This window comes from Mytilus galloprovincialis, chromosome 4, assembly GCF_965363235.1.
Source record: "Mytilus galloprovincialis chromosome 4, xbMytGall1.hap1.1, whole genome shotgun sequence".
Classification (NCBI taxonomy): Eukaryota; Metazoa; Mollusca; class Bivalvia; order Mytilida; family Mytilidae; genus Mytilus; species Mytilus galloprovincialis.
The window spans coordinates 97,576,511-97,604,274 of NC_134841.1; the positions used below are offsets into that span (position 1 = coordinate 97,576,511).

The 27,764-nt window shown below is 30.5% G+C and overlaps 1 protein-coding gene across 4 annotated transcripts; it reads right to left on the bottom strand.

Annotated features, from left to right (window-relative positions):
- Positions 1 to 7,300: 7,300 nt before the first annotated feature.
- On the bottom strand, positions 7,301 to 27,578 carry LOC143073559 (uncharacterized). 4 transcript variants are annotated; one of them, XM_076249191.1, is made up of 8 exons: positions 27,429 to 27,578; positions 18,935 to 19,010; positions 18,393 to 18,428; positions 18,057 to 18,162; positions 15,519 to 16,416; positions 14,234 to 14,351; positions 13,719 to 13,823; positions 7,301 to 12,640 (listed from the first exon to the last, which is right to left on the bottom strand). In XM_076249191.1, the coding sequence occupies exons 1-8, from the start codon at positions 27,528 to 27,530 to the stop codon at positions 12,546 to 12,548; spliced, it is 1,536 nt and encodes a 511-aa protein (XP_076105306.1). In that variant the 5' UTR covers positions 27,531 to 27,578; the 3' UTR covers positions 7,301 to 12,545. The 4 variants fall into 4 exon arrangements, with proteins under 4 accessions (XP_076105306.1, XP_076105308.1, XP_076105310.1 ...); XM_076249193.1 differs by lacking the exon at positions 27,429 to 27,578 and adding an exon at positions 24,285 to 24,339; XM_076249195.1 differs by lacking the exon at positions 27,429 to 27,578 and adding an exon at positions 24,270 to 24,328.
- Positions 27,579 to 27,764: the final 186 nt, after the last annotated feature.

The window sequence follows — 27,764 nt, forward strand, 5'->3', positions numbered from 1 at the left end:
TGATTTTTTGCCACTGTTAAACAGTATGTAAATGACCTCATTTTCAATTAGTAATTTCAAATTGTTTTGTAAATACAAAACCAGATATTGCAATTGCTCATGCCTTTATAACCATCTTCTTTATTTGTCATTTTTTTTCCCATCAAATGTTGGCTTCAGTTTTACATTTTCAAATTTTTGCATTCAGTAATAAATGTGCAATTCAGATTTTTTTTATTGTAAACAACACATTTTGAGACAGTAGTTTTTTCAAGTAGCTGGCACATGTCATTTATTGATGTGACATTTTCCGTTTTATTTTTATGCATTGTTTTGAATTATTTTGTATCATATTTACTAATAGGTTGGCATATCCAAATGTGAAAATTCCGTTTCTGTTAAGGTTTTAGTACTATCATCTGTAGGTAATTAGTGGTTTGTTTATTTAATGTAGGTAGATATGCTTTAGTTTTGTTAAGCAGCAATAATCTATTTAAACTTGTTTTTGTGCATCAGGGATGTGTTATGTTTATTTCTTCTTATCCTCTATAGTTTAGACAAAAAACTGTACAATGCACTAATAAATGATATGTATCCTCAATCATTAGTAAGATTGCCTTATCTTACAACTTATAAACTAAAATTCTCTTAGATACTATTTAATACACACTAATATTAAAGTAAGGTCAGTAGGTAGAGAGTTTAATTCCTAGTTTTAGCATTTATCTGATTTGCAATGTAAATAAATACAAATTTTAGAACAGATAGGATCTAACAGAAGTTATTATATTCCTAAAGAAATAAAGTTATTTTAAACAAGCATATGAAATAAAGGTAAGTTTTTAGACTCAAGTCTCTCAGATGCTATGAGAGTTATTCAAATTGAAAAAAAAAAGTAATGATTATGAAATATGATCCTGCTTGATTTTTATAGTTATGCTGAAGGCATGGTTTATCCACACCCCCTTTTTTCAAAATTATGTGCCAATGCTGAGGTTATTTTTGGGGAAAGACAGCTTCAAGCCGTCAATCCGCTATGGGGTTGGCCAGATTGACATCCCCTCACGTCATTCATTTTGTCCTCATAGTTTGGAAAACCCCCCAAAAATCTTACTGAGATTGATGAGAAGGAGACACAAAAACTCGGGGGGGCCACTTCCTATGTAATGACTGGTAGGGATGAGCCGCTGGAATAGGTCATTATTTCATGCTTCATGATATATGAAAAGGGTGAGAAATTTAGATTAAATATATCAATAGGTTGATATTATCACTTGCTGAATTATATCATAAGTATCTGAAACTAATCAAATGTTTGTATTTATTTTTGATGCGGTTAAACCACAGTCGTAAATGCATCAGCTATTTGCCAAACCAATTAAACTCTATATATTCAATGTGGTATTTCCACTAAGGTTAGTTATAGATGCAATAAATCCAATCATTTTGACATTTCCACCTAATTAACATTGAAAGGTTTGTATACATGAAACATTTAAAGAAATTCCATAGCATAGTGTCAGCGTCCTTCAAGAGGGAACGGCAAATCTGACTTTTTATCAGTTTATAATTAATGTTAAACTCAGTAAAAGTGATACTATCTGAAGTGTTACTACATTTATCTGACAAAACATATTTTATTGTCTTTTGAGATTGAAATTTCTTCATAATTAAAGATATAAAAGGGGCAAATAGAGGAAAGTGTTTAAGATGTAACGAATTTATTGGAAAAGCAAGGTGTGATTATTGCGACTGCATTGCCTCTAACAAGAACGTGAAATGAGCGGGACCTCAAAATTTATGCATATACTAATGTCCAAGAAGATGAAAAATATCAAAATATATCTATAGGTCTGTTTTTTGTTCATTAATATATGACAAGGTATATATTTTTGATAAACAAAATATATGAAAAGGGTGGGGTACTTGATGTCTCAGCTGCTCACCCCTACCAAAAAAAGTTTGAAGTGGCCCCCCCGAGCACAAAAATGAATACTTTGAATTTATTCACTTTCTCACACATTTCCTTTGTGCATCTTGTGAAATTGTTGTATTTTGCACTCTCCCTTACACTATTTACGTTTTGTTTACAATCCTGAAAAATCTATATTTCGAAATATTTTAAATATATCCAACCTACATTGTAATGACGTCCGTGTTGGAATGCCACACTACACAGAAGCAGGGATATCCTTTACTAATGATTAAAATCATTCTCAGGATTCGTGCACTAATTTAAAATCAGTATTTATTTACTATTAACCTAATTTTGTTTGCTGTAGATGATTCTAACATCAATAAGATGCAATGCTTTAATTTCTAGGTCAAGTTGCAGCTTATATAATTACTGGGGATACATGAGATTGGGGAGAGAAACGTCAGTTTTTATTCTTTCTGTAAAAGTGTTTTGAGAATCTTCCTCCAATACAGAAGCACCTCAATTGAAGAGTAAATTATCCACTAAAATAAAAGTTAATGTAAAATGTATCTGAACACTAAAATGTGACATTTAGTATATGATAAGTAGTCTTTCATTTAAGGAAAATTTTGTGTACCAACTTAATCATTGTAATGGTGAAAAATATAAGAAATTAAAAATGTTTCATTTTGTAGTTTAAACCTATTTATTCATTAAATTTACAAATATATCAGAATGTAGGATCAGGAAACAAGCTTCACACAGCTTATATCAATCATATTGGTTTTTATAAGGACATGTATCCCGGTGATGAGAGTTGTAATTGGGAACTTTATCAATGGAAATTTAAAACTGAATAGATTTTTCAGTCCTCACTTTCTTGAGAAAAAAAATAAAAATCTTAAAGAGTACAGTCACACAAAATGGAGAATGACCCTAGCCTGCAGTTCAGTGGTACACAATTAAAACTTCAAAAAATATTGTAATAGTTGTTAAATGATAGGATTCAGTTGAATTTTAGATAATTAACTTTCAACTTTAATCAAATGTTTTGATTGAGAAGGTGCAATTCTCTTCCATTGGTCCAAATTGACTCCATGATGAATTCTTAACTAAGGAAACGAAATTACATTAAACAACAATATTGTCAAACTTTATACATGTTCTAGCTGTTCTTTTGTTCATTCATTGTATGTAGAGTATCAAAGCAAACCCCCCCCCCCTTTTCCAAAAAAAAAAAAAGAAACAATGGCTGTCTTTCCCCTCCGAGCTCTTCAGCTTATGAATTATGAATTATTTTTACACTGCTGTATTTAATATTAAAAGAGGTTCCAATAACTATTAATTACATTAGGTTGAAATATAAACACTGCATAGATGTTCTGTCTAAAGACATGGTCTGGGTAAAAATGCTATGTTATATAAGTAATGTGAAACACAGACTATATATCAGGATAAATGATGGACGTTATATATGATGCTGTAAAGCACAATCATTATTTCATATGAAATAGAAAATAAAATATTTCTGTATAAAACTTATTTTGTGTTGTTATATCAATCCACAATGACTCCTTAAATTCACAAGATTAATATCTCATCTTAATTCAGGTCTTCAGAATATTGGTCTTTGCTTTTGCATAAAGCCAGATATTACTAGAATATGAATTAAAAGATATGGGGTAAATGTTAATGAAACATTGAAAAGCCCAGATCAAGGAGAGGTTAACATAAGATATGGGGTAAATGTTAATGAAAAGTCCAGATCAAGGAGAGGTTAACATAAGATCTGTGTTAATACATGTTGAAGGCCGTACTTTAACCTATAATGGTTTACTTTTTAAATTGTTATTTGTATGGAGAGTTGTCTCATTGGCACTCACACCACATCTTCCTATATCTGTGTAGTGTGAACATATTTAAATAAGGATAATGTGGTATGATTGCAAATGAGACAACTCTCCACTAAAGTTCAAATGAAGTGGATGTAAGCAATTATCTACAACAATGAGAAAAACCCATATCATATAGTCTGCTATAAAAGGTGTTAACATGAGATAATGAAACAATTCAATAGAGAAAACAACAGGCCTCATTTATATAATGTGATTTATGTCATTTCTTGATCTGCTGTATCTAACAAAGATGTGAATGATTGTGACCAACATAACTGATTGATTGTTTTTTGCTTGCTTTTATGTAAGAGTGTGTATATGAACAGATCTACAATTTTCCAAGTTATAAAGGGGCACAACTCTAGAAAGTTAAGGGAAGCAGTTCCTGAATTTGAAATCTGTCTGTGATTCGGGTATTGAACATTGTGTATGAGTGTCTTAAAATTTATTTTAGTTAAACTTAAGAAAGATTGCAGAAACAAAAATTGGAAGAATGAGCAAGGGTAGCACTTAATTGACTAGATGTAGAGAACAGCATAAAAAAAAATGTTGTCCTCAGCATGCCGCAATCATAATTCAAAGTATCTGAAATTAACTTACTCATCACAACTAATCCTTGCCAAGCTGCTTACTACTGTTCAAATACTTCATGAGAAAATTGTTAAAATCTTAAGTTCATTCAACATGTAGCAATATTCAAGGGATTGCCAAACAAGAAGAGGTGTCCTCCATATCAGAAAAGATCTAAAAAGTTTCACCTCTTTCAACATCAAAAATAAGCACCCAAATGTCAATACTTACAGGATCCTAGTTTAAGCTGATGACTAAATATGAAGTCATATTGTTTAGTGGTACCTGACCAATGTGTTACAGAAATAATTGTTGGACACTCAGATAGACAAGGTGAATGCAAGTTAACCCTAATTGTTGGAGAGTAGGGGTATAAAATAGTATGATTTACAAGGTCATATCTTTAAAAGCATAAAAGAATATAGTTAGGTATTAGGGCAATAAAAAAAATCTAGTGCCCATGCCGGAGTAGAGAGGGCATTCAGTTATACCTCATCAGTTTGTACGTGCCCATGCCGGAGTAGAGAGGGCATTCAGTTATACCTCATCAGTTTGTACGTGCCCATGCCGGAGTAGAGAGGGCATTCAGTTATACCTCATCAGTTTGTACGTGCCCATGCCGGAGTAGAGAGGGCATTCAGTTATACCTCATCAGTTTGTACGTGCCCATGCCGGAGTAGAGAGGGCATTCAGTTATACCTCATCAGTTTGTACATCAAAATTGGTTTCTTTCTCTTCAGCTACCTCAACCATGTGTAATCTAATACACAATGTGTATTACAAAAATACACAATGTGTATTACAAAATAAAACAGATAAAGTTTGAATTTTGGTGGCATCACTTTAACCATCTTTTGATAGTCTTCATATAAAGAATGAAAAAAAAAACAACAGCTAGAACATGTGGAAGGTTGACACTATTGGAATCAATTGTTGTTTCATGTAATTTCGTTTCTTTAGTTTAGGATTCAATTTAGACCAATGGAAGAGATCTGCATCTTCTAAATCTAAACATTCAATTAATTAAAAGTTGATAGTTAATTATCTAAAATTCAACTAGTTGAATTCTGTCATTTAACAACAACTACAATTATTTTTGAAATCTTAATAGTGTATGACTGAACTGCAGGCTAGGGCCATTTTCCTTTTTTTGTGACAGTACAGATTTGTAATTTATTTCTTAAGAAAGTTAGGACTGAAAAATCTATTCAGTTTTAAATTTCCATTGATAAAGTTCCCAGTTACATCTCTCAATTGATTGCCGAGTTTATGAGCTTCGGTCCTTGCTTGGAAGTTGCCTGTTTACTTTGAAAGTTGTTGACCTACAAATTAAAGTATTGCATGTTGATGTTTGAATCATCTACAGCAAACATCATTATGTTTAAATTTAACAAATACTATTTTTTAATAAGTGCACAATCTTTGAGAATGATTTAAATAACCAGTGAAGGATATCCCTGCTTATGCGTAGTGTGGCATTCCAACAATGACGTCACTATAAAATATAATGTAGGTTGGATATATTTAGAATATCTCGTTATACTGATTTTTCCGGATTGTAAAAGAAACGTAAATAGTGTAAATGAGAGCTCAATATACGATAATTTTGAGAGAAACAGAAGGGAAATGTGTAAAAAGTGTTTAAAGTCAATTTATTCATTTGTGCCTCCCCATCTCATCATTCTCAGTAAGATTTGTTGGGGGGTTTTTCACACTATAAAACAAAATGAATGATGTGAGGGAATGTCACTCTGGTCAACCCCATTGGGGATTGACGGCTTCAAGCCGTCTTCCCCAAAAACTTAATATGATCCAAGTACCGGTAAATGAGGTCAAGGTCAGATAAACCAAACATTGAAATACATGTACACCTTTGACCATTCAATACACCAAATATAGTTGACTTATTGCTTAAAGTTCCTAGGATACAGATTTTATTAAGAAAACTAAACATTGACCAATGAATCATGAAAATGAGGTCAAGGTCAGACCATGCAGATATTGCTTAAAGTTTCAAATCAACAAACTTTAACCATGAAAATTGAACATTGACAAATGAACCATGAAAATGAGGTCAAAGACACACGATACCTGCCAGACAATCCTTCCATACATCAAACATGGTTGACCCTTTTGCTTATAGTTTAAGAAAAATAGACCAAAACACAAAAATGTAACACTGAGCAATGAACTGTGAAAATGAGGTCATGGTAAAATAAAACCTGTGAGACTGACATCTACATCATTAAATATTTCTATACACCAAATAGTTAACCTATTGCCCATAATGTAAGAAAAAAAGATTAAAACACAAAAACTTAACTTTGACCACTAAATCATGAAAATGAAGTCAAGGTCAGTTAACACCTTAAAGTATCTGATTTATGGACCTAACACAAAAACTCAACCTGTTCACTGATCCATGAAATGAAGTCAAGGTCAAATGAAAACTGTCAGACAGGCATGAGGACCTTGCAAGGTATGCACATACTGAATATAGTTTTCCTATTACTTATAAGAAATTAACATTAAAAAATGTCATTTTTTTTCCAAATAGTCACTGAACCATGAAAATAATGGCAATGGATATCTGACAGACAGAAACTTTGAAACATAAGGCATCTACATACAAAGTACGAAGCATCCAGGTCATCCATCTTTCAAAATATAAAGCTTTTAAGAAGTTAGCTAACGCTACCGCCCCTGCATCACTATCTCGAGCTTTCTGCAATAAAAGTTGCAGGCTCAACAAAAACACTGCTAGCAGAAATTGTAAAAGGCGTTTCATTTGACAAAATGATTGATTGTTGCTGCTTTACACCAATTTCAGCATATTTGACTTAAAAGTGGCAGTCAGTTTTAATTTGTTGAAGAAGTTTGAACCAACCACCAACCTTCAGCAGGAAAACTGATAATATGGGCATGGAAAATAAAATACATTTGTTTATTTACTTTATATGAGGTATATCAACAAAGAACAATAGCTTAAACTTCATCTCATTACCCTCAAGGCAAATAATGTGTTTTACAAAATTAACATATTAAAATTAAATCACAATCTGTGTGCAAAAATAACAATGAAATCTTTGTGCTCCTCATTCTATAATAATCAATGTCTGAATAAATAAAGAATTTAAATCTTCATTTCAGATAAAATATTATTATGGTGATCATCATAGGTGACCTCAAATCTAAACTACAAAATTAAGTAGTAAACTGGAAAATAAACATTAATCATCAATGGCAATAAGTGAGGGACTGCAATGTCAGCCTTTCACATCAAGTGAGGGACTGCAATGTCAGCCTTTCACATCATGTGAGGGACTGCAATGTCAGCCTTTCACATCATGTGAGGGACTGCAATGTCAGCCTTTCACATCATGTGAGGGACTGCAATGTCAGCCTTTCACATCAAGTGAGGGACTACAATGTCAGCCTTTCACATCATGGACCAAGAAAGTGTTCTATCACCATTAGCTCTAAACTAACAGCCTTTTATCAAACAAAGCATCAATATATGGCACTTTCAAAACTAATTTAATTACCACTACTAAATTTTTCAGTTAATTTAGTCAGAATGAAAGAAAATGATAATTGTCTTGTAAGGTTAATACAACATATTGGTATAAGTTAATTGGCTGTCCTAGGATCAGTGGATTTAGATTAGAATCAAATAAATTTATAACTATGTGCTATAGGGTAACAGCCAGTTCGTTTTCCAAATATTAAAGGAAAAGTCACATTTGTCTATGACATTTCAATCCTAATTGAGAAATATAAAGTTGTATTACAATGTTTTTGGAAATATTTTCGTTTTAAAGTATTCATGTCATCTTTGAAAATAATGTTCTTTCTTCCCCATTATCAAGTAATGCTGAATCAGTTATTTGATGTTAGCATTTGGTTATGTTTTCCAGTTAATCAGTTCCATATATTTAGTTAAATAGCTTGATCTCTGCGGTAAAATAACTTTCAGAGGGCAACCTGTATTTATCAATCAAGTACAAATACCATACTAATATGAACATATTATTTCATTTGTTCTCCTACCCGGAGCACTCATCCATAATTGAGAAAAAAAACACAATATCCTGATCACAAGATCTGATATGAAATATAAAAACTGTGTACATAACAGCACCATTATCATTAGATGGTAAATAATATTATTATATTTACTATACTATAATCAAAATAAATACAATGCTGACAATAAACGGCTTACATATAAACCTTCATAACAGTTCATAGATATAGGAAGATGTGGTATGAGTGCCAATTAGACAACTCTTCATCCAAGTAACAATTTATAAAAGTAAAACATGAATACATATGTTTATGCTGACTGACACATCTGTTGTCCATTCACACAATATGGTATAAGAATGTTTACATGCATTTTTTTTGTATAGTATCCAAGATACATTGAAGTCTTAATATAATAATCTACTAATATTTATATATATTATGCAGATGACATAACAGATGAGTTTCATACAGATAAAATATATAAGATATAAATTAATTTGATTTGCTCAATTAAATAGTTTAAATTTTCAGGATATAATATTGCATAATTCATAATTTTCCATTCAATTGTTTAAGGTACTGAAGTTTTCAACATCAATTTCAACTTTTAAAGTGATAGAAAATAATTTACCATGTCTGCATTTTATGTACAAGGGAAATGTTTTATATTTATCAAGTTGACATCAAAGTATGATAAAGGAAAATTAACTTGTTTCTGAATCCTATGTTCGTTTCAAGTCAACATATAAATGTATATATATATCCTTTCATGTCTAATTTTCTATGGAAATAGTGTTGATATCAAATTCAATAAATAAACAGTTAATATTTTAATTATTTAATAAGTTATCTAAAATGAGCATAGTACTTTCGAAAGCATCAAATTATACAAAGACATAGGTATGAATGAACACAAAAAACTGGTATAACTGAACACAAAAAAGCATGAGGAAAAAAAATCAGCCTTTTTTTTAAAATCAAAAACTATGATATGTGTGAATATGCATTTGTATTAATTTTTAAAAGGGTGTGAACATACATTGGTATTAGTTTTAAAAAGCTTGTATTGAACACTCAAAAAATTATAGAATAATACCGTTTTTAAAATGTAGCTGAAAACATCAATCAATCAATTAATCACACTTACATTTGGTTAAATTCATAGAAAAATTAAAACAATCTTCACACCAACCTCGTTACACTGCAAAACCCACTCTGTCTACAAACTCCAGTAACAAAATCAGATCTTATTATTTGGTCCAAAATATTACATTTTTAAGCATAAATCTAAAAAAATTATGCAAAGTACATGTAGTATCAATGTGAAGTAAGTTAACCTTATATAAATGTATGTAAAATGATAGTTACAAAAAAAATATAGTTTGAGATCATTTCTCAACCAATTCATGAAACATTTTCACCTTGAATGTCAGAATTACATATCTGTCAGATTTTTTTTAGGAATGCATGAAACTAGATTATTTCACAAATATCCAGCCCTTTCCTGTTATAAATAATATATCTGTTGATCCAGTTAGATTGTTGGTAACAGTTATATATAAACTCCTGTTTAAATTAACACATTTGTATAATTTGTTAGAAAAAAATGTTTTATATTAAAAGTGATATATAAACACTTAAGAACTTTATTAACAACCTGGTTTAACCTTATCTAAAATTTCAGATCTATAATTTACGAATAAAAGTTTTTCAGAAATACAATTTTTCAGATCTTGTTTCTTGATACAAATAACAATTTGAAAACAAACAGATAAAACATATAAAAGTTAAGTATGATATGTATTATTATTGTACAATCTCTTTACAAATATAAAATTTGCATAAACCGCAACAATAAACGTAATACAGCATAACAGCAATAAAATATAGCACAAATATTAGCATAATAGTAAGCACAATGATAATTTCATTTATTTCATACTAAAAAAGTCCATCAGTGTAAAAAATAGGTCTAACAAAAATCATTTACAATGTTCGTCTCCAAATAATGAGCAAATTGATTGATAAGTGCAGAACAAATCATTTATTTTCTCTACTTCTTCATACTGAATAAATTTCTCCAAAAGCTCCTTGATCTTCATTTGTTTTAGGCATGTTAGAACAAATATAAAAATGATGAGTCAAAAACAAATAAAGATCTGCTTTATTACTAATTGATGGAAATCAATCAAAAAATTGAACGAAAAAAACCACTTCACACAATTTTATGGCAAACTTTCCTTTGATTCATGATCCTTACAAAATCATAGACAAAATAATTTATGCATAATCATATTTGAACAAAGGCACATGCATCACAATCATCAGTGATTTTTTAATCTTTTTTACTGAATACTAACATCCCACTGGACTACATTTTGTAATTGAGAGTTCAGATAATGGACCCAATATCTACTTGAAAGAATATGGTGTAATATAAAAATGATACATATTCAAATAATGTTGTGTTAGGAAATGAATTTGTATTTGAAATGTTCTATCAGATCTTAAAGATTGCCCCTTTTAATTTGTTTCCATAGTTGGGCAAAAAAGTTACTTCTCTTAGTGAAAAGAATAATTATTAACTTGCAAGACTTTATCCCCATAAATTCAAAGATAAGATTCCATGTTTTCATATGTTTTTCATATCAACATCAAGAAATAGCTTTTTATTGGTCTGTATTTAAATATTTGAAACTTGAAAAATTTACTCAGAATATCAAAACTGGCTTTGGGATGTGAAATTAATAAAGAAAAGTCTGTTCATATTCCTTTCATACTATTTTTTTAAAGGTACTTTATAAGAAATTTTCTTTGCAAAAAAGGCATAAAGATACATGACAACTGCTTCACAATCGAATGGCAATAATCGCTGAGATAAATTTACTATTATATACAGTTTTCTAATCTATTTCAAGCTCTTAGTCTAAGAAAGGCTTACTGAATGGCAATTTAATGAAAACAGTGAAATTTCAACATACAACAATTGATGATGAATTATTTTGAAGAAAAATCAGAAAACATTCCTGGAAACTTCTCAAAATTTTGTATATCTTACTTGTACTTAAAACTTCATCTATTAATTTGTAGTGCCATTTCTATAAACATTATACTGCAACTTTCCTTTTTTTAAAAAGTCAAAATGCACAAACTATAAAAAGTGCTGCATTTTATTTTCAAAAAGTATTTATGTATGACATCTTTTAAAAAAAGTGGATTATTTATGTTGTGCCCTTCAAATCTAAATTCATTAATTTCTACACAAAATATTTTATTTGGAACATTACTAGTTTAAAAAAATGCAGAAAAGAGAAAAAAATAAAATTTGTCCCAAAACACCAATTTATTGGACCTCATCTCAAAATAGGATACAAATACTTTGCATAACATTACATTCTACTGTTTCTAATCCATGTACAATTAAAATTGATGTTTTGAGAAAATGTATCATTATTTATATGTCTGAAGTAAACAATTAGTTGGTTTGTATTTCAACACTCATATTGCAATGTTTGTTCATGCCAAACAGTATTTTTGTGAAAGACAGTTTATAACAATAACAAATTTGTTTATGTTGCAATTTCTAAGTTGCAAAGTTCAACCACAATGTAATATAATAATAACAATATCACAGTAAACATGGTAACAAAAATGGTTTTACATCCAATTTCTTCAGTCTTGCACGTATAAAATCAATTCTATATCAAAATCCCCTTACTTACTTATTATCTATACATATGTGGACTTATTGTGTTATCAGATTTAATTTATTTAATTTGAAAATTGACCTACCTAAAGTTACACAATTAAGTTACAAAAAATCTTTGAAAAAAAAAGTTAAAGGAACAATGAAGATATTTTAAATGATCAAGTATTTTACATTATTCCAAAAATACAAATTAATAACAGGCTCAACTATTTGTATGAAAACACAATTTTGTGCAAAAATCAGTCTAAATCCGCATGCTGATCATTATACATGTTATAAGACAAAAATGCTTCACAATTATTCAGTATTGAGATTTACTAGACTGGGTTTTCTTGACTGTAATTTGAATTTCCAGATCTTTGTGTAGACAAATGCAGGATCACAGACCATTTTTCCTTGGATAAGATTCTGTAACTCAAACTTTGATTTGAATTCCATATGATCATCACATGGTAGCTAAAGCTTCAGGACAATGTGTAATGACTTTAGCTACAAGTTTGTCAATGTATACCTTCATATCTTTCTTGTCATTCTTTAATGCTAAAAATAGAGAAATTAATGTACATTAGCTTAAATCAAGATTTGTATGTGTGTGTACGTTCCACTATTTTTAAGATGTTTATTTTTCAATTTTTGCTAAAATCCTAGTAGTTCAATTATCACCGTACTATTTCAATAACATACATTTTTTTAATCTAGAAAAAGACTCAAAAGTCAGACCACTAAAAATATATTGAACAGAATTATGCATAGATATTTCTATTTACACTTCAGAAAGGAACATTTAATAGTGGGTATATATAGAATAATGAGGTAATAAAAAGTTCATTTATATATGTAATTTGCATAACCAATTTTACCGTTACAATTCTAATTTCAACAACCATTGACAACAGTAAGTTTTCTTATATTCTAAAACCAATGAAGCATAACAAATCCATTTCGTAAAGTAAATCATAACATTCAAGTTAAATCAGATAGAGCATTGTAATTTATTGATTAATATGTTCTATTTTGTGTGACATTTTTATTATTTTTCACATATGTTACCTATACATCACTTTGATAGTTTGACAAAATGACATATATATAGAAATAAGCTTGAATGTAAAATAAAAAAAATATTCTTAACAGCTGTAAATTCTGAGAGTTCAATTACAATATGCTCAAGTAATTGTCACAGATATAGTCTTCTTTAATGTCTTAAAATCATTTTTACAAAAAAGACAGTTTTGTAATATGTAGTTTTGTACTTCTCCATTTCTTTGTAACTTTTTATAGATAGACATTTCTTTTACTTCATAAAAAATTATTATAAAACATAATCATTTTTATTCTATACAGCTAAGTGGTAACTCCTTCAGACAATACTGACCTAAGAAAAATTCGGCTCCTCTGCTTAGGCCACTAACAATTATGTATTTATTGGTTTTTGAAACTACTGGTCTCTTCATATATGTACCAAAAGAAAATGATTCCAGAATCGGGTGCTCTCAAATATCTTATATTAGCCAATATTTTTTTCTGCTAGATATCTATGAAAAGGATGTTTGAAAAGTAAAATGTAATTATATATATGTAAAGGTGATAAAGACACTTCTATATATTTTATCCTTACTTTCAATTTCTTCTTTTAGTACATCAATCTGTTCATTCTCTTTTTTTAAGCGAGCAATTTCTGCTTTCAGGGACTCCATATTTACTTGTGGAACTACCGCCTGAACTAAAAACATATAAGAAACCATTTAACTAAAAGAATTTTAAACTCAAAAGTATGATGATGTGTTTCAAAGTTTAATTCCCACTCTACAGGTTGTAAAGAGTTCTCCATGCATCCATTTCATCAGATACTTCTAACCCTTTAGGAGTGTTTTACAGTTTGCATAGTTGGTCAAATTTATTATTTCACAGTGATAACTTTATTTTGAAGTTAAAAGTTTCTTCTATATAAATGGGATATATATATATGCAGGCCTCAAATTTGTACAACTACTATAAAAAAAAAAATTCACATTTTCACCTTATATTTTAGGCAAAATAAATTGTTCAAATTACAGAGTTTCCCTATAAACAATGATAAATCTTTGTTTCAAATATCTCAACTATAAATCTGTAAACTCTTAAATTGCCTACCTGGACCTTTTGACTGGAACAATGCATGACCTTCACTTGCCCTTCTGATATGTTTGAGAAATGTTTTCTTTGACTTGCCATCTGAATCATTATTGCCATCACCATCTGGTAATGTGACCTGAAATAGTTTATAAACAGTCAAAGACTATGAAGAAAACCTATCAAAAATAAGATGTATTGCTCATGTTGCTAGCAGGAAAAATCTCTATTATAGAGATGCAATCAGTGTTAAAATTTTGAGATCAGAATCTTTTTGCCATTTTTGAAGGCCTTACCGAGACATATAGTTGCTATCATATAAGCTATTAATTCTATGGTAATTGTGACTTAAAACAAAGTTCCCTTGATGTGTGAATAATTCTTTAAAAACAATGTCAATTAAAAATGGAATTGGAAATGCGGAATGTGTTTGATTTGTTCATAATGACGACATGGAATTAATCAAGGGAATTGATAGACCCTTCTGTAAAAATACATGTGTCTAGTACCTAAAACATAAAAACATTAAAATGTATATAATAAACTAAGTTATTTATCAAACTACATTTTTTATTATACATTGTAAATGATTTTAAACTCAAAACATAGAATATTCTTTCTTCAAACAACATGAACAAGTGTATGGAAATGGACATGAACAGCCTTGAGGAATTTTTGGTCATAAGTGACTATTGTAAAAATTTCTAACTTTTTTGACATTCAGAGTACATGTAGTTAAATCATGTAGTCACAGGCTTGAAATGAGGAGAATCAGTTAGTAAAGCATTCAAAGTCAGGTGCATGTAATAAAACTGACATTTCAGGTGTATCTTGAAATTCAAATTGATGGTCAAACAGTCTGCTTATTTACACCATCATTCTCATTAGTAAAATATTTCTCTTGTGGACAGTTGTTCGCCATACATTTGGTGTGTTTGAGCTTTTGATTTTGCCATTTGATTAGGGACTTTCCATTTAGAATTTTCCTCAGAGTTCTGTATTTTTGTGATTTTATTTTTTGTTAAACTACATATACATGTATCAGTTTCACAGAATTTTAATATTACAGATATTTAATTTATGGAACAAATCAATGTTCACCATGTTCACCTGAAAGGTCTTTTTGAATTTCATATTTTATTTTTTTACCTCCCAGACCTGGTGTACTTGAATACTCAACATGCTTAACCTGAATGTGACAAATGTTTATATGGACATGACCTGAAAGTCTGATACATGTTAACTAGCATGACAATCTGTATTGTATTTATTTAAATTAGGATATCCATAAAATTAGGTTACTTACACTCATTTTCTGTTTGGGTGATCTTGGTACTTTAGGTGAGGGTGGAACAATTACATTATTACTAAGTTCTTCATCACCTATAGAAAATCTTGTGTTAGAACTACACGAACCACTTTCCGTCAATGAGGGTGTCGAGGGAGCATTTGGATCCACATACGTAAAACCATTTTTCAATGTTCCTATCCCTCCTGACTCAGTCTCTAGAATAATATCACCTCTTCCTGCTGTGGAAGGTTTAATCTTTAAGAAGATTCTTGAAGAAGATTCAAACTCTACATAGTCAGCATGATCCACCTCACAGATTAATAATTCCATTATATCAGCCTTGGATAAACCTAGATTCTTCCCTTCAATTGTCACTCTTGTTCCTCCATCAATTAATGCTTCTGTCGGGGTGACACTATGAATTATGGGTAGCTTACCTGCATTATTTAATCCTGATCCAATACTACTGGCACGACCATTACTTAAATTTGAAACATTTTTATCCTCATCGTCCTGTGTTGGACTTCTTGCGAATGAAAACAAGTCATGTATAGACTTAGAAAACTTTTTGTTTAATGTCTGTAAAGCCGTACTACCCCTTCGTTTTTCATGTTTATGTCTCATAATCGGAGATGATGTCATACCATTTCTATGTTTATCATATACATTTGGAGTACTCGTACGTTTGGGTGTACTTGAATTCGGAAAGAATGAAGGTCTATACTTTGACACAAAGCACTGGTAAATAAGTTCTCCTTTGGGACTAGGACATTTTTTATGGGACTGTAATGGCTGCTTCATCACTCTGCCTGGTGGTCCTAACAACGTTGCTACGGGAATATTGATTTGACCTAGGATATCTTCTTTTTCTGTCACTATAAGGAATACTTGGTCTGCAACATTGTTCACTTGTCTACAAAAAATAATCATAATATGACATCTTTTTATATTCATGCAATATTTGACGTTAACATGTTATTGATGAATGTTTTCTTCTATCGGAGGTTGCTATCTTTTTATAGTCATGCCACATAATTTAAAACTCTTAAAGTCATAAGAAACCTCAAATCAAAAAAAATAATGTATATGTTTTTTTATAACTCAATGGATAGTTTTCATTATAAAACTTATGTACATATAAATTTTTTCTGAAGAAAATTCTTTAATTTATTCATATTTAGAAGAAGTTTAATTTATTTTAATTGCTTCCTTCCATGCAAAGTGACCTCAGTGTGACCTATCTCGTAAAAATCCAGTGATCACAATACGCATGGATGTCCTTAAAATAAACTATTAACTGAATTTACATGTTAAACATGTGCTCAATTTCCGTGTTTTTTTGTTGATTTTTTGTTGATTTTTTGTCGATTGTTGACAAACAGGTGACAATCGTTAATCTTCAGCTTCAAAACACGAACTTTACGTGCCATATTTTCACAACAACACTGACCGATTGAAAAAAAAATTGATGATTATACGAAATTTACACGAAAAAAATGATAAATTCGTGCACAGAAGACTTAGTTTATGATGTTTGTATGCATTGTTTCAAGAATTGGAAGAATATTATTTTTCACCGGTCACTCGTTTCTTATGACTTAAAGTTTCGATCTGTCTATAACTTTTTTCCCAGAGAAATAGAAAAAAAAATGCAAAAATTTTGTGAAATTTGTCATTTAATGGCAATAACTCCCAGATGCCAAGAGAGAAGATATAAAACTCATACTAGGCCTTTGAGCCAAGTGAGCTAAAAAGAGCTCATGAATACAATTCATTTAATCTAATGTGAAAATGAGCAAATTGAGTTTCACTAGTACTGGCAAGTTAATCAAACAAATTAATCCTGACGCTGAAATACGGTTATTTAAAAAAAAAATCCTTGTAAGCTAAATAGTTTAAATTATTCCCTAAGCCATAACACACCAGACATTGTAAATCATACAAATATCTAATCAGATAGAAAACATGCATTAATATAGGACTGAATCTGTCACGATATAAATAAGATATTTTGATGTTGGTCTTGAGGGTATGTTTCAATACACATTCATTGATACCTATATCCTGATAGTATCAATGGAGTCCAATCATCTGTACATATACCCCTGAAGGTACTAGGAACTTATCCTATATCATGTACAGTATGTCACATGATGACATGACCAGCAAATATGTGCTTACATGAAAAATTGTCAAAGACTATTAAGATTTAATCTGTAATTAACTGGGTTAGAATTTCAAACAATTTCACGGAAGTGTACTTAAATTATTCTTGGCCTTAGGCTGTTGTCTGCTCTTAAATCAGGTTATTGTCTCTGTGACACATTCCCTGTTTCCATTCTCAATCATATTAAATTATTGTTTTACATGAAGATATTATTCAGTAATATCATAAAGTTAAACCTATTCCAAAAATTGAGGAAATAGCAGTAAAACCTACATTGAGATTTCCTGTTTCTAGTCTCAATTTTATCAAATTATTGCTTTTAAATGAAGATGTTATTCAGTATAAAGTTAAACCTTCTAATACATGTTTTACAGGAGTAAACCTACATGACAGATTCCTCGTTCCATTCTGGACATCCCCCAGGATCCTTTACAACACATGTTCTATACTTTCTATTTCCTACACCAAATATTACAGAAAACTTATGACGCCCTGAAAATAAAATACAACATGTAAAATGTAGTTACAGTTTTATACAGTATAATTTTTTTTTTTACATATTCATAAAATATTTTTTTAATATTTCTAGTAGTGATTTTTATAACTTTTTACCTTTTTTTCTTTAGACAACTAATTATGTAAGAAATATTTTTTTTCATATATATATCTATAAAGTTTATAGAAATTTTAAATTAATATTACTAATATGATGTATTAAATACCTTGCTTCTTTCCTTGAAGCCCTTTTCCAGCAACCACTGTAAAATATAAAACAAAATTCAATACAAACTTTTTTTCTTACTTAATATATAAAATTAAACTTTGAAATTTAGTGTACCTTTCAGTATTCATGGTATTAGTCATAATATTTTAGGGAAACAAAAAAAAAAAGAATGCACAAAAAAACGTTAAAATAAAACCAAAATATCCATCATACATTTGTTATACATGAATTTGAACAAGGTGAACCAACACCTGAAGTGGTTATCGTGAGGTTGGGTAATAGTGGGTGGATACCTTAAGGTATTCACAGTTTGTTATACATGTAAAACTGTACATGAGACATTAAATTTCTGAATTATCATATATTTTTTAAGTCTCAGTAGTTCTGTAACTATGTGAAACATAAAATCAAAATGTAAAGGAAGCTAATTTTCTTTAACTTATGTATTTTCTTTCTTTGAAAATCAATAATGGTGGCTCTTCAGGCATACGTACAGCCATATATATGTTTGTAGATTGTCAGAATGAAAAACAACCTTACCAATAATAGTAATTTCATCTGGTTCTGTGGCAGACATTTTACCACTGTTTCCATCTATTGTACCTTCATTTTTAACCTGAAATGTATAAATCTAACGATGATAACAATATACATGTACTATGGAATTTTTCTGGATAGAATTTATATTATATTTTTAACTACAACAACAACAACAACAATACTTTATTTTAAGAGGGTTACACAGTTAGCTATATAACTAATCTTCCCTGAGGCCCTCGACATAAGAAATCAAACAAAATGCAAACATATACATTGCATACATTAGTATAAAAAGTCAAGTATGATAATAATGTTCAATACAACTTGATAAAATGTGATGAAAAAAATAAACATGATGACATGATCAGTTTTTTATATTATTGATACAGCTAGGTTGATTTCTATAAATGATCTGTTATTTTGTATTTGAAAGAATTAACATTTGTAATATTTCTTAACGGTATTGGCAAATTATTCCACAAGAATGGTCCAGAATACATAAAAGATTTTTTGAACAATTCTGTTTTTGGTTTAGGGAGTATGAGGTTTCCTTGAACAGCATTTCTCAAGGGGTATGGATTTCTGTCTGAAACATAATGAAACTTGTTAGTAAGATATGATGGGGCATCACATTTAATGCACTTAAATGTCATCACTAACTTATGATATTTTATTCTCTGTTCAACTGTCATCCAGTTTAAGTGTTTGAATAAGGGTGCAGAAGGAGCGAATGGGTCTGTTTCTAGTATTAATCTAGCAGCCCTCTTTAAACTGATGATGAATCTTCCTCAAAATTTAGTTTTATTCATAATACATGTACCTATAGTTTATATCTAGACTTTGGTAATCAAGATATATATAAATAACATGTTGGCAGCAGTAATATATTCAAACAACAAGGAAATCACTTTAATTCTTACCATGTACATGCGGTATATGTACATATACATGTATTGTCTTTTGTCTGTGATTGTGTCAGTTACAGATAATTTTCTTCTAAGTTCTAATTATATACTGAAGTAACAATGTAAAATATATTTTTTTGATAAAAATTACTTCTTCCTGTATAAGTTGTGAATATTAGCTACTTATATCATTTCTAAGTAATACTGCCTGATAAGGTAAGTACTACAGATTATAAACTGACAATAACATTGACTGGTTGATAAATAAACTTCCTTCACCATGTTCATTGATGTATCAAGTTCAAATTTATCACATATATACATTTCTGTGTTGTGATTCAGCATCACATTAAAATAGAAAGACTAAATTGATCTAAAGTGATAACATTACTTAAATTTAATAAGTTAATGTGAGGTAAATAAGATTTTTAGTTAGGAAGCTGTTAAATTATTTCAGTGTCTGATATACTAACTATACATTTGTCAAATAGAAATTTTAACACCTAAGATAACCAGTGCAAGGCTCAGACATAAAAGTGTTTACCTTTAAATTTTTACAGTTATGGTGTATTCAATCTTAGAATTTCAATAAGTGTTTATTTAATTGTTTTGGTACAAGGCTACTTCTGTATTTCAGAATTTGTTTACTACAGGAAATCCCAAAACTGCTTTAATCAATGAAAAGAGATACATTTTGCAGGAAATTGAAACAATCCATCTTTGTCATGTTTGTTTGTAAAATAAAATAAATTAAGAAACAAAATTCAACTGATTTTTTAACTGACAAAAAACTAAATGATGTGAAACTACTTTAACCATAGAAAGAAATTTTTATTTCACTCATTTAGGGATGAGGTAGGCAGTTGCCCAGGGCCTTAAATCAATTGAACTTAAACTAAAATGATCTGCAGGGCGCAGCTTGATACGACCGCAGATGTCTAACTATGAACAACTGGAGCCAGTATGGACACAACATTCAAACTCAAAAAAAAAAATCAAAAATCTAAATACATGGTTAAATTTAGCATATCAAAGAACCCCACATATTCAATTCTTGTTGAAATCATACAAAATTAAAATTTAGGACCCTTTCAACCTTTATGAAGACCAATTTGGAAATGGGACCAAACATTTAAAATTTAAACACACAGTTAGATTCAGCATATCAAAGAACCCTAATATTTCGATTTTTGATGAAATCAAACAAAGTTCAATTTTGGACCATCTTGACCTCAATGTGGACCAATTTGATAACAGGGCCCAAAAATCAAATACATGGTTAGATTTAGCATATAATCAAAGAACCCCATATATTCAAATTTTGTTGAAATCAAACACTTTTAATTTTGGACCCTAATTTGTACCAACATGAAAGTTAGACCCATAATCATGATAATCTAAAATCTTAATACAAATGTACATGTTTAGATTCAGCATATCAATGATCCCAGAGAAAACCTCCATTTTGTACCACTAACTATTGGTAGTACATGTTTATATATATATTGTTGTGTAATTTACATTTTCATCATTTAGAAACTATTAAGTATGCACATTAGTATCACAACTAATAATTTTTGTGGGAAATAAATCTTATTGTCTTTAATTTGAAGGAAATGAATATTAACTCTTTAATTTGAAGGAAGTGATTCATCATCAGATTTTTTAATATCATACAGTCATCACTTTAGCATTATGGCAAACACTTTTCTAGCAACTCATCCTGCTGTGAAAAATTTCCAAGAACAATTACATCCTTTTTGTACATGCATTTAATGTACCTCATGTACTGTGATAGAGGATCAAATTTAACTAAGACTTAGAGTATCACACATTAAGTGAACATTATTAATGATCAGCTTAAATTTATAGGTCAAGGTCAGATGAACCCAGCCAGAGGCAGTCAGACAAACATGTAAACCTTTCATCATGTTAAAAAATATACAATGTAGTTCACTATACATTTTATAAAAATACAACAGTGTAAACAGCTGAATATGTTCCTGCTAAATACGTAAACAGGTGGTATTTTCATAGTAATTAACTGTTCATTGTCAAAAATGTCGACAGGAATTACCTGCTTTATTTGAATGTGGTCAAATCATTTCATAATTCAATGCCAGTACTATTCTCTGCTGTAGATGTTCTCTTTTGATGTCCAAATTGGATTTGTTTAACACTTGGTAACATTATACTTTTAGATTTACAGACATTGTTAGGAGGATACATATCTAGCTGTCCAGATAAATGTAAATTGAGGATGATTATTAGACACACCAATTTTTATTTACAAAGAAATGGTAGTATAAGAAATGAAAAAGTGAAATATTCTGAACAGCTAGGGGATTCCACTGTACATGTACTTCATAAAAATAACAAGATATGGTATGATTGCCAATTTTTGTCTTTGATTACATGTACAATTTTTCACACTTTTTTATGTATGTATAACCTGATTACAATAGAGCAAATGGCTATAATACGGACTTTGTCCGTTTTCATACATGTACAATGTACAATATTGCAGATGTACAAAATGTAGGTACACCTGCAAAATACTTGGTGAGAGTACATGGCTCAGTGGTTGAGACTGTCTGCTACAGTAATGAAGGTCCTGGATTCAATCCTGACTCAATGTGATAGAAATGTTTGTACATTTATTTAGAGGGAGTTAAAACTAGAATGGGTACTTCAGGGACGTTGGTGATCAATTTGCGGGTATCTCTTTGGTTTGTCTGTTTCCAGACATTTCATTGGTGTTAGGTACAATGTAGCTAGTGATTGTCTGTGGTGTAATAAGATAGTGAAACTTCTTCTTCTTTTTCCGAATACGGGAGTAGACTCCTAGGTAGAGTGTAAAACTTCCGGGAACTTGTGTGCTATGTATATATGGACTTAATTTAAAATAATATGACAAAGAAAAATCGTTAACAATAACATATATACATTATGTACAGTGGCTTTGAAGTTTAATTAGTTGTTGTGGATCCTTCAAATGTTAGAGTGGATATGCCACTTTTGAAGGATTCCAGGGTGTCAGACATACCTATTGCTTTAGGTAGTGAGTTCCAGCCCGCAATAGTGCGAGGATAAAATGAAAATTTATAGAAATCTTTGTTTGTTGATATTTGCCTAAATTTATGTTTCCCCCTAATCATTTGCTAATATGTCTATCAGATATTGTTAAATTGTCTTAGGAACTTCAACTAACCCTTAATTTATTTTATATACAATGTAGCATAGTTAATCTAGCTTTTTTCCTTCTTATTTCTAAATTTTCCCATTCTAATGATTTAATTAAATTTGAAACATCTCAGTCCATTAATCCCAAAAGGGAGTGTACATGAATTCCACTTTACTCTCAGAGCTCTGGAGAGATGGCTTGAATATTTGAGTAATTTAGGTACATAGAGTGGGGGGCTCATTTTCGCCACATCTTTCCATGTTTTCTACAGTTTATGTTCAGGTCTAAATGTTTTTGAAGTATACTGATATTTCTATATGAAGATAACTTCAAATGCAAAATATACTTAAGCTTGAAAACCGGTTTGTTTTAAGAAAATCATCTGAAAAGTTAGATTAAAGGGTGTTTGAAATTTCCGGATGTTTTGTCAATGGAGGACACATATTCGCCGTTTTTACACATCTATTTAAAACCAAATAACCGCAGCTTTTAACAATTTTTATCAAATCAATTGCATTATAGATGAATAGCAGACATGTCAAAGGTATAAAGAATTCAAAATTAGGGCATTCAGTCAAATATTTACTTAGAAATACTTCTTTGAAATCGTGTTTTTTATTCAGGAAATTGTCCGAAAATCGTTGTCCGTTTTTCGGTCATTTTCGATAGGAGCCGCAATTTTGTCTCAGTTTAAAAAAATATTATATCTGGTATAAAAATATAATTTACGGGTACATTTCTTCCATTTCAGCCATCCTTTGAAGTTTTTACACCTCAAAATCCTTAAACGGCGAAATTGTGTCCGCGGCGAAAATGAGCACCCCACTCTACATGCATACAGGACTAACAAATTTGTAGATCTTCAAACCCCTTTGTCAGTACCAACTTATAGTTCCTTGATATACAAAGGGGTCTGACGGCCCAATACACAGGCACTTGAATGTGGCTAAATTTATCATCACATGAGACTAGTGCCTGTGGCCCAAATAGTATTGGAATAAATGCTCAATATGATTAAAGATTTACTTTTTTATATTACATTTATTGCATAACGTTTATGTTCACATTCCGTAAATATATTCATCAATCACCTGTGTTTTATGACATTTTTGACGTTAAAAATCATAATAAGTTTTAACTGACTTAAATTGATGCACTCTTATTGAGATGGCAAGAGAATACACAAACATTAAATGTTGTTTCTTTGATAGAAATTGAGTAAAAAAATGAATTATATTTACTTTACTTTGTCTGTCGTTACCTTTCAGTTCCTTTTTCGTCACACCTGTCAGAATTGACACGACCTCTTGTAAAACAGAATTATATTGGATAAAATGAAAATATCGGCCAATCAAATTCTATGTTATATTTGTTGTTTGGAGTCCGATTTTGTATATTATTGTTTTGACGTCAGAGGTTATAGGGTCAATTAGCCAAGAGAGAAAAGAGGGGAGGGAAAGAGGGAGAGAGAGAGAGTGTGAATAGTCGTGGGGAGGGGTAGAGAAGTGGTGATGTATTCACCAATGGAATAATAATAATTATTGTATAATATAACACAAAGAAGGTGATTCTTTTGAGAATTTTTTGTAATTTGTTGAAAACTAATTAGCTACGAGATATATACTGAAAAATCTAAAATATTATTTTTTTGGCTCAATCATCAATGAAATGCAACCGAAATAATAATCCTCTTTTAGCAGCTAGTAGCTAGGTGCAATTTTGTCAAAAAAGCAATATAACATTGATTATGAATTATTCACTTGCAAGTAAATAATTCGACCTCATTGAATCCGTATTCATGTGAACTTTCAATGTTAACTCCCAAAAGGGGCACTAGCTACGAGATATATCAAAAATCTAATATATTATTTTTTGGCTCAATCATCAATGAAATGCAAATAGTGAAATAATAATTCGCTTTTAGCAGCCAGTAGCTAGGTTCACTTGAATTGTCAAAATAAGCAAAGTAACATTGATTATGAATTATTCACTTGCATGTGAATAATTCGACCTCATTGAATCCGTATTCATGTGAACTTCAATTTAACCCCTTAACTTGAATTGGATAACACGTGAATTGTATGTGTATAATTATTTAAAGGAAAAGAATGTCGACATTGAAAGTGAAACAAGGGTAAATCATTTGATTGACTGATTCGATCCACAAAAAATCATTCTTAATCAGGTAAAAACTATTATAAACACTTATTTTTCATCTATAATATGAAATAAATAAGCCTAAAATAATCGAACAGCACGAGTTGCTAAATCTATTTATATCTATTTTTATGTTTACATCGCTTATATGGTCATCGGATGACTATAGAGGTCAACTCGATAATTAATTAGATGGCGCCTAGACTAAAATACACACGAAACGAAGCTACGTATTTTCATTCCCGCGACCTGTTTATTGCTTATTTTAGACTTTTAATAGTTTGGATAAATGTTTTACAGTGTGAAAAATAAGCATTCTTAAAGGCCGAAAATTAAGTCCATAAAACGGAAAAAAGTCTAATTTGATAAAACACGCATTCGGGTCACGCACTTGTCCAACCCATTGCCTCGACAGTTCTGTATGGCTAAGGATCATAGACTCTGCTCTAATAAGTAGCTATTGGACAGTACAACAGTGGGAGGGTAAAGAAATTTTGGGGTAAGCATTTTGAAAGGCCGAAAATGTCGTCCAATCAGGGAAATAAAGCCAAATTCGGTAAAACATGCATTGGGGACACCCACTTTCCAACCCATTGTCTCTGTATAGTTCTTTGAAGCTAGGGATTATTAACGCTGTCCTAACTTATAGCTATTAGGTAGCACTACAACGTGAGGATAAAGAATTTCTGGGGAAAGCCGAAAATTACGTCCGTAACACGGGAAAAAAAGTCAAATTTGACAAAATACGCATTCGGGTCACCCACTTGTCCAACCCATTGTCTCGACAGCTCTGTATGGCTAGGGATCATAGACTCTGCTCTAATAAATACCTATTGGATACTGGTAGTACTACAGCAAGAGGGTACCTAATTTCTGGGGTAAGCTTTCTTAAAGGCCGAAAATTTCGTCCGAAACATGGACGTAAAGCAAAATTCGTTAAAATACGCATTGGGTTACACCCACTTTCCGACCCATTGTCTCTGTACTTCTTTATAGATAGGGATTATAAACGCTGTCCTCACGCGTAGCTATTGGGTAGTACTACAAAATGAGGATTAAGAGTTTCTGGGGAAAGCATTCTTTAAGTCCGAAAATTACGTCCGTAACACAGATTTTTTTTTATAAAATACGCATTCGGGTCACCCACTTGTTCAACCTATTGCCTCGACAGTTTTGTACGACTAGGGATCATAGACTCTCTCTAATAAACAGCTATTGGATGGTACTACAGCGATCGTGCTATAATATGGAATTAAGAAACATTGACATTACACTAAACTTGGAAGTACGTGCAAACAGTTTCAATGCATGCACTAGTATTCCATTTAATGAATATTTCAATGTATGACTGGTTCTGTAGACATGGGTGTTGTTATAAGAACTGGATATATAGTGTTGACGAGGGCATCGGTGAAAATTTGACAGTCATAATAGGATAACCTCTCAACTAACTTTTTTAATTCTCATTACTTTGTATTAATTTTAATATAAAGAATCCAAATGAACAATAAAATGAACTCACCAGATAAATTAATGGTCAAGAAGACGACGAACAACTTTATCTTTATCAAATGTCATACTAGTGTCAAAATTATGTCAACAATCATAATTCAAGCTTTTCAAACAATTAAACTATTTTTTTTAAATAAACATGTTTTGTTCCAGGCTAGGAGATGTTTAATCTTTACAAACAAGTGTATACGGGAAACATTGTTTATGTGTTGGTCCCAAGTCAGGAGCTTGTTACTCAGCGTGTTTCCTTCATTTTGTTTGCTGTATACAATAACCTCTATCATTTTGTTTGCTGTATACAATAACCTCTATCATTTTTGTTTTTGTTTTTATCATACGTAAAGTTGTTGGTTTCTTATTATTTTGTCATGATGGGGCTTTTTCTCAAATATTTGTTCTTTACAAGTATTTTACCATATACTACTTTACTTCCTTTTCTTCTTTTTTTTTGAAGGACCGATCAGCAATTAACTGGACCACATCTAGCCTGGAATTCACACCAGATCTCAGATCTGATAAGTTGTAATTCGATGCATTGAATAAGTTAACATACATTTTTTTACCTATCTATGTCTTCTCACTGACTTATACCGTTACGTAGATACCATATAAAAACCAGAGGAGATCTACCTTGACATATCATATGGATTCGAAATGTGCGTTATAATTAACAGACTATTTTGCAGTATTTTTTGCATACTCTAATCAAAAGTATCATGAAATCTAATTTACTAACCTCTTCCTGGATCGGGAAATTCCACAGTTCACTTTTCATCCCTCTCCTCTTACGAACACGTAATTTTAATCTACACCACATTGTTCCGGGAGTATACACCATTTAACTTTGACATATAGTCTTGTACCAAATTATTCTATTACTTGTCGACATGTCTCCTTCATCATGTTTATATTTACATCAAAACATTTATATACGATTTACATAAAAACATTTATATACGATTTACCTCTATAGATACATGTTTGTCATTTTATGCAACATTTCAAACAACACATTATCTATCATTATGACGAAGAAGTGAGTTAGGAGTGCGTGTTTTCGTTAGATTTCATT